The sequence below is a fragment of the Salarias fasciatus genome, chromosome 1 (assembly GCF_902148845.1).
Source record: "Salarias fasciatus chromosome 1, fSalaFa1.1, whole genome shotgun sequence".
Taxonomy (NCBI): domain Eukaryota; kingdom Metazoa; phylum Chordata; class Actinopteri; order Blenniiformes; family Blenniidae; genus Salarias; species Salarias fasciatus.
In genome coordinates this window covers 13412775-13426431 of record NC_043745.1, presented here as the reverse complement: position 1 = coordinate 13426431, position 13657 = coordinate 13412775, and the positions used below count along the sequence as shown (strand labels likewise).

General features: G+C 41.8%; 2 protein-coding genes across 2 annotated transcripts; one reads left to right on the top strand and one right to left on the bottom strand.

Moving 5' to 3' along the window:
• Positions 1–766: 766 nt before the first annotated feature.
• LOC115392965 (trans-1,2-dihydrobenzene-1,2-diol dehydrogenase-like) lies at positions 767–5288 on the top strand. The gene is made up of 8 exons (XM_030097695.1): positions 767–985; positions 1056–1167; positions 1243–1406; positions 2194–2446; positions 2929–3053; positions 3449–3599; positions 4815–5127; positions 5279–5288. The coding sequence occupies exons 1-7, from the start codon at positions 896–898 to the stop codon at positions 4922–4924; spliced, it is 1005 nt and encodes a 334-aa protein (XP_029953555.1). The 5' UTR covers positions 767–895; the 3' UTR covers positions 4925–5127; positions 5279–5288.
• A 3748-nt stretch (positions 5289–9036) lies between these two features.
• Positions 9037–12783, bottom strand: LOC115392951 (trans-1,2-dihydrobenzene-1,2-diol dehydrogenase-like). The gene is made up of 7 exons (XM_030097669.1): positions 12594–12783; positions 11596–11707; positions 11209–11372; positions 10156–10408; positions 9837–9961; positions 9440–9590; positions 9037–9209 (listed from the first exon to the last, which is right to left on the bottom strand). The coding sequence occupies exons 1-7, from the start codon at positions 12681–12683 to the stop codon at positions 9100–9102; spliced, it is 1005 nt and encodes a 334-aa protein (XP_029953529.1). The 5' UTR covers positions 12684–12783; the 3' UTR covers positions 9037–9099.
• Between the last annotated feature and the right edge of the window lie 874 nt (positions 12784–13657).

The following is a 13657-nucleotide window of genomic DNA, read 5'->3' as shown; positions in this document are numbered from 1 at the left end:
GTAGTCTCACCTGATTTTGCAGACCTGTATATAATCCCTTTCAATGAGCCATGCCAAATCCTCAGAGCGTGTGAGGGAGAAAGTAAACTCTGCTGACAACACAGTGTCCTCTACTGGCAGCAAGAGGCAGGAAGTTTACACAACCGCCTGTCTGCCTGAACAGATAATATTTAGCTCAAGGGCAAGTGAGCTGATGCTTTTCCATAGTCATCCTGGCTCAGCTTGCCGGTCAGTTAAATTGCCCTGTGTTGGGCTCCATGAGCATTCTGTGAACCCAGCATATCTGTTTATTCCAGCAACCCCCACGAGACTCTGGTTTAATCATTGGCCTCTGTTCGGCTGTCAGACCATCGCAGGCTAATCAGTTTCTCTCCCAGCGGGAAACAAAGCACCTCCTGGTATCGGTGCTTGACCTGCATTACCATGGGAAGGTGCTGACCTACGGCTAAGAAGAACCCTCACCCTGGCTTCTGCACATTAAACGCCATTGTGTTTTTGTTTTTTTTTCCTTTTCAGCATGTTAATGATGGACAACAACCCCAATGATACTCCTGTTAAGGATTGCAGGAGATAACTGGTAAAAACAACTTCGGTCCAGTTTGAAAGACCTGTATCAGCAACAACACACCAAGGCGTGCGTGCGCACATACACTTTCTGTGTTTTTGTGTGTGTTACAGCCTCTACCTCGGGGTGGGAGCAGGAAGAAGGTGACACGTTGTGCCTCTCCAGCATATAAATGCAGGAGCCTTCTAGCCGCTGGCTCTGAGGCATGACAGTTTAGCGGGTTTCTTCCCCTGAACGTGCAACCTCTCCCAAGGTCACAACTCGCTAGCAGCTCAGATCTTTGCCAAAGCAACACAATCCACTCATTTGTCACTTTCCATTCATTTCAACATGGCAACTCGATGGGGACTCTGCGGCGCGGGGAAGATAAGCCATGACTTCAGCGTGGCCATGAAGACTCTGCCTCCTGGAGATCACCAGGTACTCGATGCAAACACACTCACTGCCTCTTTATTGTCACACACACTGTACTCTTTGCTTGTACCTACAGATAACAGTCATTGCGTCAAGGAGTTTGGAGCGTGCCAAAGATTTCAGCAAGAAACACGGCGTTCCAAAGGCTTACGGCAGCTATGAGGAGCTGGCCAAAGACCCGGACGTTGGTGAGCGAAGCGTTAGGAGCAACCTGGCAACATGTTGCTGTCAGAACTGAGGGTGAAAGACCTGTGTCCTCACAGACATCGTGTACGTGGGAGTGCTGCACACCGAACACTGGCGAGTGGGTCTGCTCTTCCTCAACGCGGGGAAAAACGTGCTGTGTGAGAAACCCTTTGCTATGAACTCCAGACAGGTGAAAGATCTTGTCGCTGCAGCCAGGAAAAACAACGTCTTCCTGATGGAGGTAAGTTTGAAGGAAGGCGGTGATTTGATGGAAAGCTTTGCCCAAGGGCCACTTTAAAAGTGACCCCTGGGCAAAGTTAATAGAACACAAAATATTTTCATATCACTGAAGTGTCATGCTGTGAAAGTAGTCATACAGTTTTTGGAAGCATAGCCCAGCTTCTTTTGAATTCTTGCTGAGAATTAGATGAGATCATTGATACCATATTGATATTAATGTGGTAAATAGGAATCCAGAGCCAGACCCTGCTTGGTTTAGCATAGCAGAAGAACTGCAAACAGGCAACAACAGCTTGCCTGGCTCTGCATGAAGGCTGCAAAAAGTGCCTATAAGCGCCTTATATTCACTAATTGTTAAGTTGTTTGTTATGTTTACTTGTGTGTACACTTTAGTGGTGACACAACCCAGAAAAGTTGTTTCTACTGACCAAGACAGAGCATCTTCCTCTCTTTTCCTCAAAACCACAGGTAATATTTACATTTGAGCTTAATGGCACAGGCAGCAAGCGACATCGAGCATGTAAATGTAAATAATAAGATGGCTAATAGATGCAGAATTGCATTTACACCCCACTAGCATTAAACTGTTTACTGCAACTGTGAGTGTGTACATTTTGCTTCTCCTGTAAGGATGCAGTGCTCAGGTGTCACGGTTCATGATTCACATTTTCCACAGTAGGCATGTAAGTGAGAATCTGTGGTAATGAACCCCTGCTCAGGTGAAACTTTAGCATTTCAAGCGTTTAATTCAGTCACAGTAACAAGGCTGTGCGTTTCGCCCCTTGCAGGCCATCTGGTCCCGCTGCTTCCCTGTGCACGCCGAGGTGCGCAGGCTGCTGGCGGAGGAGGCGGTGGGGGAGGTCAAGCTGGTGAAGGCCTACTTCGGCTCTCCCCAGCTCCACATTCCCCGCTCGGTGGAGAAGGAGCTGGGAGGAGGAGCTCTGCTTGATATCGGAGTGTACTGCCTGCAGTTTGTGCTGATGGTGTTCAACGGCGAGAGGCCGGAGTCCATCCAGGCCACGGGGGTGCTGCTCGACTCAGGTATGATTCAGCACACGGGTCACGCAGCAGGGGTGGGATGGAGATTAGTATCATTAACCGTGCGGCATGAGTCAGTGATCACAAACTGGATATTGAGCTGATCCCTATAAAAAGAAACAGGAAGAGAAAAAATAGTAAAGCGGAGAATCCCTGGTGTGACATTGGAGAAGACATGACTGGCTGTTATTATTGAAATAAACTGTCCGGAATAAAACACCAGGGTGGAAAATCCATGACTTATTATTAAAATGTCACATTAATCTAAATCACCCATCCATAAAGCACAGTGAAACAGTAAAACTTGCACATGAATTAAAGTAGATCCAAACTCCAGGAACAATTACATTTGACAGGACACAATTTTACTGTCATTTAGCAAGTAAAAGATTGCACCAAAATCTGAAACGTAAAATGATTTGAAGTGATACTAAACAGCACATTGGATTTTATTCATTTACTTCCCTCTGCATGTGTTTTTGCAGGAGTGGATGAGTCAGTGGTCGTGGTGATGAAATTCTCCAGGAAGAGGATTGCCTTCTGCACCTTTTCAATCGCAGCTCGGCTCCCAAACGACGCCTTCATCAGCGGCACCAACGGCTCCATTCAGGTACGCCCTGCCAGTCCTGCCCTGGCACACTTTAATTAAAGAAATGTAGAGACGTGTGAAGACCACACTCACTGATAACTGCTGGAACACTTAATTAAAACTCAAACATTCATTCAAAGAATCTCACTCACCACATAAATTCAGCACAAATTATTGAACTGGACATTAAAAAAAAAAAAAAAAATATATATATATATATATATATATATATATATATATATATATATATATATATATATATATATATATGTATATGTTTGTTTACATATATATATGTATATATACATATATATACATATACATATATATATATATATATATATATATATATATATATATATATATATATTTTTTTTTTTTTTTTTATTTTATTTTTTTTTTTTTTTGGCCTTCAGGTCTTGGGCCCCATGCACTGCCCCACCACCCTGGTGGTGAACAACAAGAAAACGGAGCACCCTCTGCCTGAACCGCACCTCCCGCTCAATTTCACCAACAGCACCGGACTTCGTTATGAGGCAGAGGAAGTGAGGCAGTGTCTGCTTAAAGGTACAATTCAGACGACATTTTGTTTTCTGTAAATTAAGAAGATAAACTAATTTAAGGAAATTGTTCTCAAACCCATGTTGTGATGGTAGAAAACAGATTGCACTACCATTTTATACCACCAGTTGGTGTAATGAGTCCCCGTAGTGCTGCGGTCTTGAAAGTTTATCCCATTCTTTGCCAAGCTCAGATGCTTTACTTTTTGTCATTTCAATTAGATACTGCATCAGTCAATCAGTCAATCTTTATTTATTTACTTCGTATTGTTTCTCACGTTACACTTAAATTAGATATTATTAACATTATACTGGGATCTAGAAGCAATGAAAAGCATCACTTTTCTCCTACGACTTAGATGATCCACTAGTATTCTGCAGCTGCCACAAAAGGTACGATTCACTTTTATTACTTTTTTCTAGCTTCGATGACTGGTCCATTCATCTATTCATCTTCCATACTGCTTTACCGCAGCTGATCCCTGCTCACAAATATTGAAACCATCACAAGCCTGTCACAGACACAGAGAGGTGGACACTGTAGCGATTTAGGGTTATCAATTAACCCCACAGGTTTATTTTAGGACTGTGAGAGGAGACAAACAGGATGACCATGCACGCAAATGCCAACTCCACACAGAAAGGCTAATGGCTTTCTTTTTAAGACGAGACATTTATATCATGATTTATTCTCAAAAGATAAATAAGAAATAGCAATTTCCCTGAAACCACCACCCAACAGGGGTTCTGTTTGCACAGTTTGAAAATTCATGGGTTATTTCTTGTTCTTGGTCTTAGGCCTAAAACACACACACACACAAACACACACACAAAAAACCGGCGTCTTGCACTGCATTGGTCGACTGAATAAACAACACAAAATGGCGACGCTTGAGGCATCTATCAACTGCTTTTGTATTTGAAGAGATTAATTTTTTTTAAGAGCCCAAACTACACTTTAAATCATGCTTCTCTTGTAAAACACTGCAGTTCCAGCTTCTCAGAGGCTTTTAATGCTGCACTCATCAGATTGAATCAGTGTTGTTATCAGTCCTTGAAATGTCCTCTAGCCCGTATAGTATTACACTCCTATTGGACTTGCTACTTATAGCAATTTACATAATCCATGCATCTCTGCTTATGCCGGCGTATGAATATGCACATAATTTAACAGGCGTCTGTCCCTCCGTCTGATTTTCCCGCTAAACTCGTGGTTTTGCAGGACTGAAGGAGAGCCCACGGATGCCTCTGGCGGACTCCGTCCTGCTGACGGAGATCATGGATGAAATCAGGAAGCAGGTGGGAGTCGTCTTCAGCCAGGACAGCCAGTGACATCGCTCCGGAGCGGGGCTCTTTCACCTGACCTAAACCCGCTCGGGTGGAGTAGAGGGAGCCGCTGGAGGCTGGCGGTGGATTTCTGGGATGAGCAGATCACTCGTGACACCGTGTGACAAAGCCTGAGCCGCTGCCGTGTCTCTGAGGCGACTTCTCTCGCCACCGAATTAAAGAACCAGTAAATGATTGGAACGTCTAATGTTTTTGCACCCATTCGGTACAGCTTTGGTCGTGGTCGCCCGTCTCTGCAAATAGCCTCAAATACACAACACACACCCCGAACACGCTTCTGTTCCACAGAATGAATGCGTGTCAGATAAATCAGGGTGTAAATAAACCGAGCAACTTGAGTTGTGTGTGTCCTGTAATGAAGTCCTGGACCTTTAAAGACAAACCCGGCTGTCAGTGTGAAGTGTGTGATTGATGAATCCAATAAAGGACTGATTGTGAAAGCCGCGTTTCTTTTCAAGCGTCATCCGCTGGAGAGGAGAACAGACTTGGAGTGGCACATTTGAATCGAAGTGTTCTGTCATGTCTGACCCTCGCAGCGGTGTACAAATAGATTCAAAAATAGGTTGCAGCGTCTGCTTTTCAAGGTTAGGACACAGAAAGGCCTTTATGAGTCAGCAAAGAGCATGGCTCATTTAATACTTGTTCATACCGTTTGGGCTCGCAGTGCTGGACATTTCATTGACACTGGGCACAATCCATGAATGCAGAGTGGCAAATTTTGATGCAACAACATAATTTTACTTCAGTTCTTGTGCTTGATTAATGAAGAGGGCTTCCATTTTAATTCATTTTTGGACACCGTGTGCTTTTAGCTTAACCTACTGCGTTCACTGTGGTTAAGAAAGAGGTGAGATAAATGGCCCATTCAGCCTCAAAGCAGACAGTGATAAATATCAGAGCCAACATATTCCTGTGGAGGTCACCTTCTGCCAAAACCAAGGCAGCTGAGTGACCTCTGACCTGTGATTAATGCAAGAAACATCTTATGAATCGAAATTATAATTAGTTATGACTCAGATTTCCTCAGAAGAACAAAATGAACAATTACAGAAAACACACAAGAGTAAGAAGTGAGCTATAGTGAAGCAATTTGTAGAAATATAGAAACCGTTTTTAACTTTTATTAATGGATTAAATTATAGACACACCCTTTATTAGTCTGAAGGGAAATTAAAGTTCCAGGCCAGAAAAAAGTTCACATTTTAGTCAGCTGTAAATATAAAGAGCAAAAAAAAAAAGAAAAGAAAAGAGTGTGATTAAAGGTGGAGAGCTCCTCTCTGCGGGAAAACAGAAGATAAGAGATTATAAAACACAAATTATAACATGCTTTGTTTACTCTTGTCTCACAGGGGTCAAAGTTTTATGCAGCTTGCACAAATATAACCATATCCTTATCATATATTTACCTTACAATCAAGATTACTCGATTACTTTCACTCAGTAACTTTCCATTTAGTTTTTACTCACAGTGACTTGTTTTCTCTATTTTCTGGATGTGCAAGTGAAAGATATTCACTAAGTCATCATTACAGTACTCAGCATATTTTCATTCCTAATTTTTATATAACTCTATTCACATATTTACACATCTATTTCAGTTTCATTTATTCTAAATTGTGTTCTTTATTTATGCATTTTCCTTACAATTACATCAAACTGTTCAGTCACATTTTAATTTTCAAGGATTTTACTCTGATATAGTTACATAAACTGTTATATTTTCCTGTATGTTTCAGACATGATAGTGTATTTTTCATTACTCTTGTTCTTGTCAATGTGATTTTTAATTACGTTGAGATAGCAAGACCCTGTGAGCCAATTGATAAAAGAAAAGAAATAGAACAGAAAACTCATTTTACTGTCATTGAGACCTTGTTTGCTGTGCAGTACAGGTGAGATAAGAAGATGACATTCCTCATTTAAAACAGAAATGCTACAAACATCTATGTTTTGGACGAGAAAATTGGACTGGCCTTCCCTTGAGCATCTCAACTCCAAAATGCTGGATGGTTCAAATTCCACATTTGAGTGTTTTCTGACGTGAAGCTCGCCACTTTAGGCGTTCAAGTTTATAGATTCAAATAAAGCCATTTTATCAATAAAATTGATGATTTTGTGTGTTGATTACAAATTCACAAAGGATGCAATCAATCGTACTTAAACTGTGGTCACAGTTGCAATTAATTATTTCCAAAAAAAAAAAAAAAAATAACTGATTGACAGCACCAGTGCGCAAACGTGTTCTTATGCAAATATTTCCCCCATTTAATGTTGTAATATTTTCAATGACTTGTGAAGCACTTTGATGTGGTATGTATTACCTAACATTTCCGATTAATATGATTATCACTGTTGTTCCTACATAATTTCAGCTGGATTTGTGAGGTTAGAAAACCTGTCAACATTTATGCTGTGCTGCCCCCTGCTGGCAGAAAACATCCACTGCTACATGTCCAGTAAGTCACCAGCAGCAAAATCATCTTCAGTGTATCTATTAAAAACGGATGAGGTAGTATTGACATAAATCCAACCTCTCAAGATTAGAGGTGTCATTCATAATCATAATTAATGTGACAAGTATTTTATTTTAATTACGTGATTATATTTCACAAATCACACTCAATGCTTCAAAGTGAATCATTTCAGCCCTAAGCCTTAGATCATTTTATTGACAAGTTCTTGATTTATGCAATTCCTTGGTCAGCACCGTGTACTCCTCCGATAAATACAAACAGTTGTGACCTTTCAGTATAAATTTCAGTTGTTTAAATGTGAATGAACACACGCTGAAAATGTCACCAGTGTCGCCTCCATTACACTGTGTGTGTGTGTGTGTGTGTGTGTGTGTGTGTGTGTGTGTGTGTGCATGGGGGGGGTGCAGGTCAGAAACATGAAATAGTAAGTCATATAAAAGTGAACTATTGTGAATTATTGGATTAATTGTCGTTGTAAAGTAAATCTATGGCAGCTGAATAAAACTGCTCTCTCTGTAAGATAAGAGGAAACAAAGGTTTTTTTTTTTTTATTCCCACAGAAGGGAGGCTCCACCTGTGATTATGCCACTTTTTATTATTGTTATTTCTTTTTATGTTTGCTGCTGACGAAACCACAGTTTGCCCTCATAAAATAATCACACATTCAAAGGCAAAGACAAAATCAAATGCCAACAATATCTGCTGGGAGCTTAACCCTTCTTTATGTTGTTGATTCAAACTTCTTGTCCTAAAGTTCAAAGAAAGTAGATCAGCTGCACATGTTTATGATGTATTTCAGAAAAAAAAAATGTCTTTGCATTTGGACTTAACCCAGGCTGGCAATGCTCAATTCCCTCATGGACTTCAGAAAACTAATGGTTTTTATTGTGATACTAGTGTGAAAGAAGTAGCTGAATGTAAAGGGAGTGTTGTGACGTGCAGCTGGTGTTCTGACCTGTCCCTAAAGACTGGAGTTCAAACGATAAAACCTACCAGAGCGTTTCGTGAACTCGGTCTGACTGATCTTTTACTGAAGGAATGGTCACTGACATTAAAGTTTTCTTTGATTCTGATATATAAAAGGATTTATGGCTGCGACTACAGCACTGAAATGACACATTTAAGACTCTTGACTCTTGCAACACGACTTCTCTGAAAATTGATCCTCAGGTAAGTGTGTACAGTCAAGTTTAGATTCTAATCTATTTGCTTTGTCTCTACAGTAAGGGGTGGGTGTCTGTCACTTTTACGACCAAAACAGAAATCTTTGCTGTGCACCGGCCAAATGACATCTGTCTGGAACTGCAAAACAAATTTAACCCTCAAAACTGAAATGTATCAAGTTTTCTTTTGACATGTTCCTCCTTATGTGGAGACCTCATCTGGATAGTTTATGTTGTTATACTAACTAACAAAAATGCATGACCATTTTACTTTTTTGATGCAGGCTCAAAAGATCTTCAAGAGAATCCTTTTCATCAAAATGCAACATCCATCCATCCATCCATCCGTCATACCACTTTTTACAAAACATTCATAAAAATTTAATTTATTCAACGTTCTTTCAGTGTCTGTTTCAAGTTATGGTGAATAAATATGGACAACGTGACCAAATTATTCGTTCCTGTGATAAAATCTTTTATTGTTACGATACATTAAGATACATTCTGAGCTGGTTTGGTACAGTTACACTTTGTCCTGGCTGTAGACGGATCCGATCTGCCTGCGGATCTCATCCTCCACCTCAGCCAGCAGGACAGAGTCAGCGTGGGACATGACGCTGCACTCCTTCAGCCCTGCGGGACGCAAAAAGAGAAAATGCACTGAGAAATGTGCCAGCAGTACATGATGGAGTTAGACTGGGGTTAAATGAGCGGACAGAAGGACGTTACATGGTCTACATCTGCAGCAGACGGTTAGAAAAACCTGTTTACTGATCAGGTTGCTTTGGAAACTGTGTCAGTCTGCAGAGAATAAATGAAAGACTGGTTTAACGGTCTCTAACTGATGCTGGAATTCACAGTACCTTTGAGCAAACACTGCCGGACCGCCTCCGCTTCATAGCTCATCCCCGGGGCGTTGTCGAAGTTGTAGGGCATGCCGTGCTGTGGCAGCGGATACTCCGTCCTCTTGCCGTTCACCTCCAGTATAGTGGGGCACCACATCAGGTTAGGGACCTAAACACAGCAAGCGCAGGTTTCACAAGTGTACTCATCAATGCGTTCCGATATTCAACACAGCTTTTATTTTCAAAGTAAATCATTTACAAATCATTAGTTTTATTGTGACCATGTTCAATGATCAGCCAGAACATTATGCCTGGACAATCCGAGTTATTCCCCTCAGGAGTCACAATGTGACAATGAACAGATTAAATGCTCATCATACATCCCTCCTTTTATTATTATTTATTTTCTACTTACACGGGCGATGCCTTTTGTTCCTGCTATGACAGCCTCGTTGGGCATCTCTATACGAGAGGAGCAGATGAGCGACGCCATTCGGCCCTGGGAGAACTTCATGGTGACGATCACAGTCTCATCCACTCCTACAGCAGAACATAAGACACAAAGGAGACAGAAAACAAGATAAATGTTATTTCAGAGAGCGGTTGAAGGCTGCACATCAATAATTGCTGGACTTCAGCCTTTATTGTAACACACACCGGTAATAGAGATAAGAGGTGGAGTCTTATCACAGGTGAACAGTGACTGGTCTAAAACGATGACCTTCTTTCTTTACCGTTCTCCAGGAAGACCCCGCTGGCCTGGATGCTCTCGGGCTTCTCTCCGTTGAACGCCATGAGGATGAACTGCAGGGGGTAAATGCCGATGTCCAGCACCACTCCTCCGCCCAGCTCCTTCTGCGTCACTCTCTCCGAGTGTAACAGCGGCAGGCCGAACTCCGCTCTGATCATCCTCACGTCGCCCAGCTCGCCCTGCTCCAGCAGCCGTCTGATCTCCACCGAGACCGGGAAGAAGCGGGTCCAGATCGCCTGAAGCAACAAGGGAGGGGGTGGAGGCGCTGGGTTTTGTGATTTACTCAAGTGCTTTCTTTGTTTATGAATCCTTAATTCTTAATTTTGATTCTTGAGGTTATTCTGACGTGTATTACATGATTCATTCCAGTAAAAATCAATAAAGTGTTGTGCATGTTCACAAAGAAATGACCGTGCTTATTAAGTTCTTATTAAATTTGACTGTTGACAGTCTGTGTCATGAATCTGGTTTTGGTGCTTATGTTAAGACACAATAACAAACGATTGTGTCATGAAACAGCAAAAAAAATTGAAATCATGATGCCAAGAATGTATACTCAATAAATGAGCATGATGCCTGTACCTCAAAATAAGCTTATCTTAATCAGTAACTAAACCTGCAAAAAAGTGTTTATTTCCATGAAATGCAGCTTTTTTTGTGCAGTAATGCATTATTCGCTGCAGTCACTTCATTTTGAGATTATGTTTTTAATGCTACATAAATTATATTAGATGATTAGCAAACTGTCATTACATACAATCATGGATAAAATATTTTTCATTATGAACTTAATTTAATTGAAAAAGGCCAAAATAGTTACCGTACATTAATGGCCATTGTTGCTATTGGCTGTTACAGACACTTAAAGAGCAATGCTAGAAAAATAATCAAAACATCATGAGTTGACATGAAGGAATGGAGGAAATTGGCATATTAAACAGAATCCTCGGTGGTTTCTACAGGAGTACCGTCCACTTTCACTTCTTGTACTTGACCTCGTTGTGCAAGGCTAAATTGGAAAAGTCCCTTCATTTACCTCCATGAAAAACACGTTGTTCTTCTTGGCGGAGTCCAGAATCTGCCGCACCTCCCTGCTGTTCATGCCCAGCGGCTTCTCACACAGCACGTTCTTCTTGGCATTGGTGAAGAGCAGACTCATCTGCAGGTGGTAGGGGTTGATGACGCCGATGTACACCACATCTGCATGGAAAAAACCCAGTGTGTGAGGAGAGGGACGCAGTTTGGAACTCAGCATTTCACTGATTCTGTGATCCTGCTGAAATAAGTTTGGTTTATGAACATGTAATTTCTTGCTTTGAATAGTGAGATGCATGTAGAGGGAATTACAATTATCAACAAATATGAACAAGAACACAAAGCATGTCATGAATCAAGTAAATCTGTCTCACAGACAGAAACAGACCGAAATTGGGATCCTTGGCCAGCTCCTCATAGCTGCCATAGGCTGTGGGGATGTTGTGTTTTTTGGCAAACTCCTGAGCGTCTGCCAGTTTGCGAGCTGCCACAGCCACGATCTGAGGAAACAGACAGGGAGGAGTCAGTCCCGTCCATCAGTGTGAGCCTCATCAGTCACTTTCACTCCATTCCTCCCACATACATTAATAATTCTATCTTCTCTCACCAATCGAGTTTTACCAGTGTTATAACTGTTTAATTTGAGCAAGTTTCATGACACGTGACCTGGCTCGTCCGTGCACCACTGATGCGCACGCGCTTTCTCCCATACTACATTTTGAGCTCAGCTGTGCGCGTCCCATGCAGGCCACTGATCCACGCATCCTCCAGAAACTCTTCCGGCACTACAGACTGTTTATCTGCTCCTTTCTTACAGATTATTTAGAGAAAATTAAGCATAAGCATTGTCAGTACATTATCATTAAGTATTAAAGTTTATTTAGCCTTTTTTCTTTCCTGTTTCTGAATCACGGGGGCGGCGCCGGAGCGATTCTGTCTGCAGATCTTCTCCTCCCTCCAGACAGAGTCTGCTCTCTCTTTCCATGAGTTTTCCACTCTTTCGGTGTCTTTTTAAGTGGAGCCATCAGGGTGGAGCTCCGTCTGCTTTCACTTGTACCGTCATGTTTTGTTTGCTGTCGCGCTCTGGCGCATGCGTACACCGCCGCAACCTGCGCGCAGCGCGGTCTCATCTGCCTACTGCGCGGGCGTCCGCGGATCGGCCCGCGCGGACCATAGCGGACAGGAATTCATTTGTACGTCACGCGCACCTACGCGGACACGTGAAGCATGGACGGGACCCCTGAACGCGCCGTCTACGCGTCCGCCCCGTGCCCGCGCAGTCACCGCGTACGTTGCAATGAGGCCTTAAAGTGCGATAATTAGTTTAATAGATTGCAACAATGTAGAGACAGAAAGAAGGAGGTCCTGCAGGAGAGTCACTCTCACCTGGTGGTGTTCAGCCGGGAGAGTCCTCAGGGCCACACAGAAGTCATGGCTGATCTTCCCCGCGCCGCAGATTGCCCACCTGGTTGCCATGTTGCACACCTGAGAACTGACAGAATCCAGACTCGCCACGCGCTCTTTTATAGGAGCCACGCCGCGCGCACACACCAGCAGTGGTGACACACCCGATACCACGTGGTTCTGTTTTGGGCTCGATTCTCCTGTTTAATTACCATATATTTAAGTTGCTATTGATTTTCTTAATAGATAAATTCCTGTTGTTTTCAATCAAGGTTATTTTTTTTGTTGTATTTTTATGAACTATTATTTCTGATTCCTTTAAATGCTTTGGCATCATTAGTGATGTCCATATGGTTATATAAATATCTCACAGACAGTGGAGCTCCACGTGCACTGTGGCAACACCGTGAACTTTACTCAGCACTAGATAGATGGAGGAACTTCATACATACAACTAATTCAAATATTTTACAATTTCAAATTTAGATTGCTGTAATTTCCTTGGTTATGGCATCATCAGAGGCAGGTGTTTCAATTGTGCAGTCTCAACCTTGTGCCACAGAATAAAATAATTTAAAAAATAATTTATTGGACTCCTTCCAGCCCACAAGATAGGAGCAAAATTTCCAACATCTTTCCAAGAGGTGGAGAACAGGAGGTTGTCTGTCAGACTTTGCAGGCAGTATTCAGCTACACAGCTAGACATTATTCTATTAAATAGATTTTGTCCTGAATTTGGGATATTTCTGACATAAGTTAAATCATGTTTGAACAACTGAAATTCATACTGAAATGTTGTTATTGCTCATGCACAATGCTGGTCTGGAAATTTCTGAAGTGTGATAAATTCCATGATGAAGTATTTTCACATTATTACAATGAAATATTTGGATTACAGCCTTAAATATGTACGTATGTTTTATCTTAAGAGATACCAGACAAACATGAAGGCATATGAGTGTCCAGTGTTTTACTGTAGTTAAAGTTTTACCTGCTATGTTGAAATGTTGGTAAAAAGATGGACATATGTTTATTTTGATGTTTGA

What these genes read in the sequence shown, in the direction of transcription:
- LOC115392965 (XM_030097695.1), top strand. Translation starts at nt 896, where the DNA reads ATGGCAACTCGATGGGGACTCTGCGGCGCGGGGAAGATAAGCCATGAC. An exon ending in TGCCTCCTGGAGATCACCAG is followed by an intron (nt 986 to 1,055) that starts GTACTCGATGCA and finishes TTGTACCTACAG; the next exon opens with ATAACAGTCATTGCGTCAAG. An exon ending in GCACCAACGGCTCCATTCAG is followed by an intron (nt 3,054 to 3,448) that starts GTACGCCCTGCC and finishes TTTGGCCTTCAG; the next exon opens with GTCTTGGGCCCCATGCACTG.
- LOC115392951 (XM_030097669.1), bottom strand. Translation starts at nt 12,683, where the DNA reads ATGGCAACCAGGTGGGCAATCTGCGGCGCGGGGAAGATCAGCCATGAC. An exon ending in TCCCGGCTGAACACCACCAG is followed by an intron (nt 11,708 to 12,593) that starts GTGAGAGTGACT and finishes CTGTTTCCTCAG; the next exon opens with ATCGTGGCTGTGGCAGCTCG. An exon ending in GGCCAAGGATCCCAATTTCG is followed by an intron (nt 11,373 to 11,595) that starts GTCTGTTTCTGT and finishes TTTTCCATGCAG; the next exon opens with ATGTGGTGTACATCGGCGTC.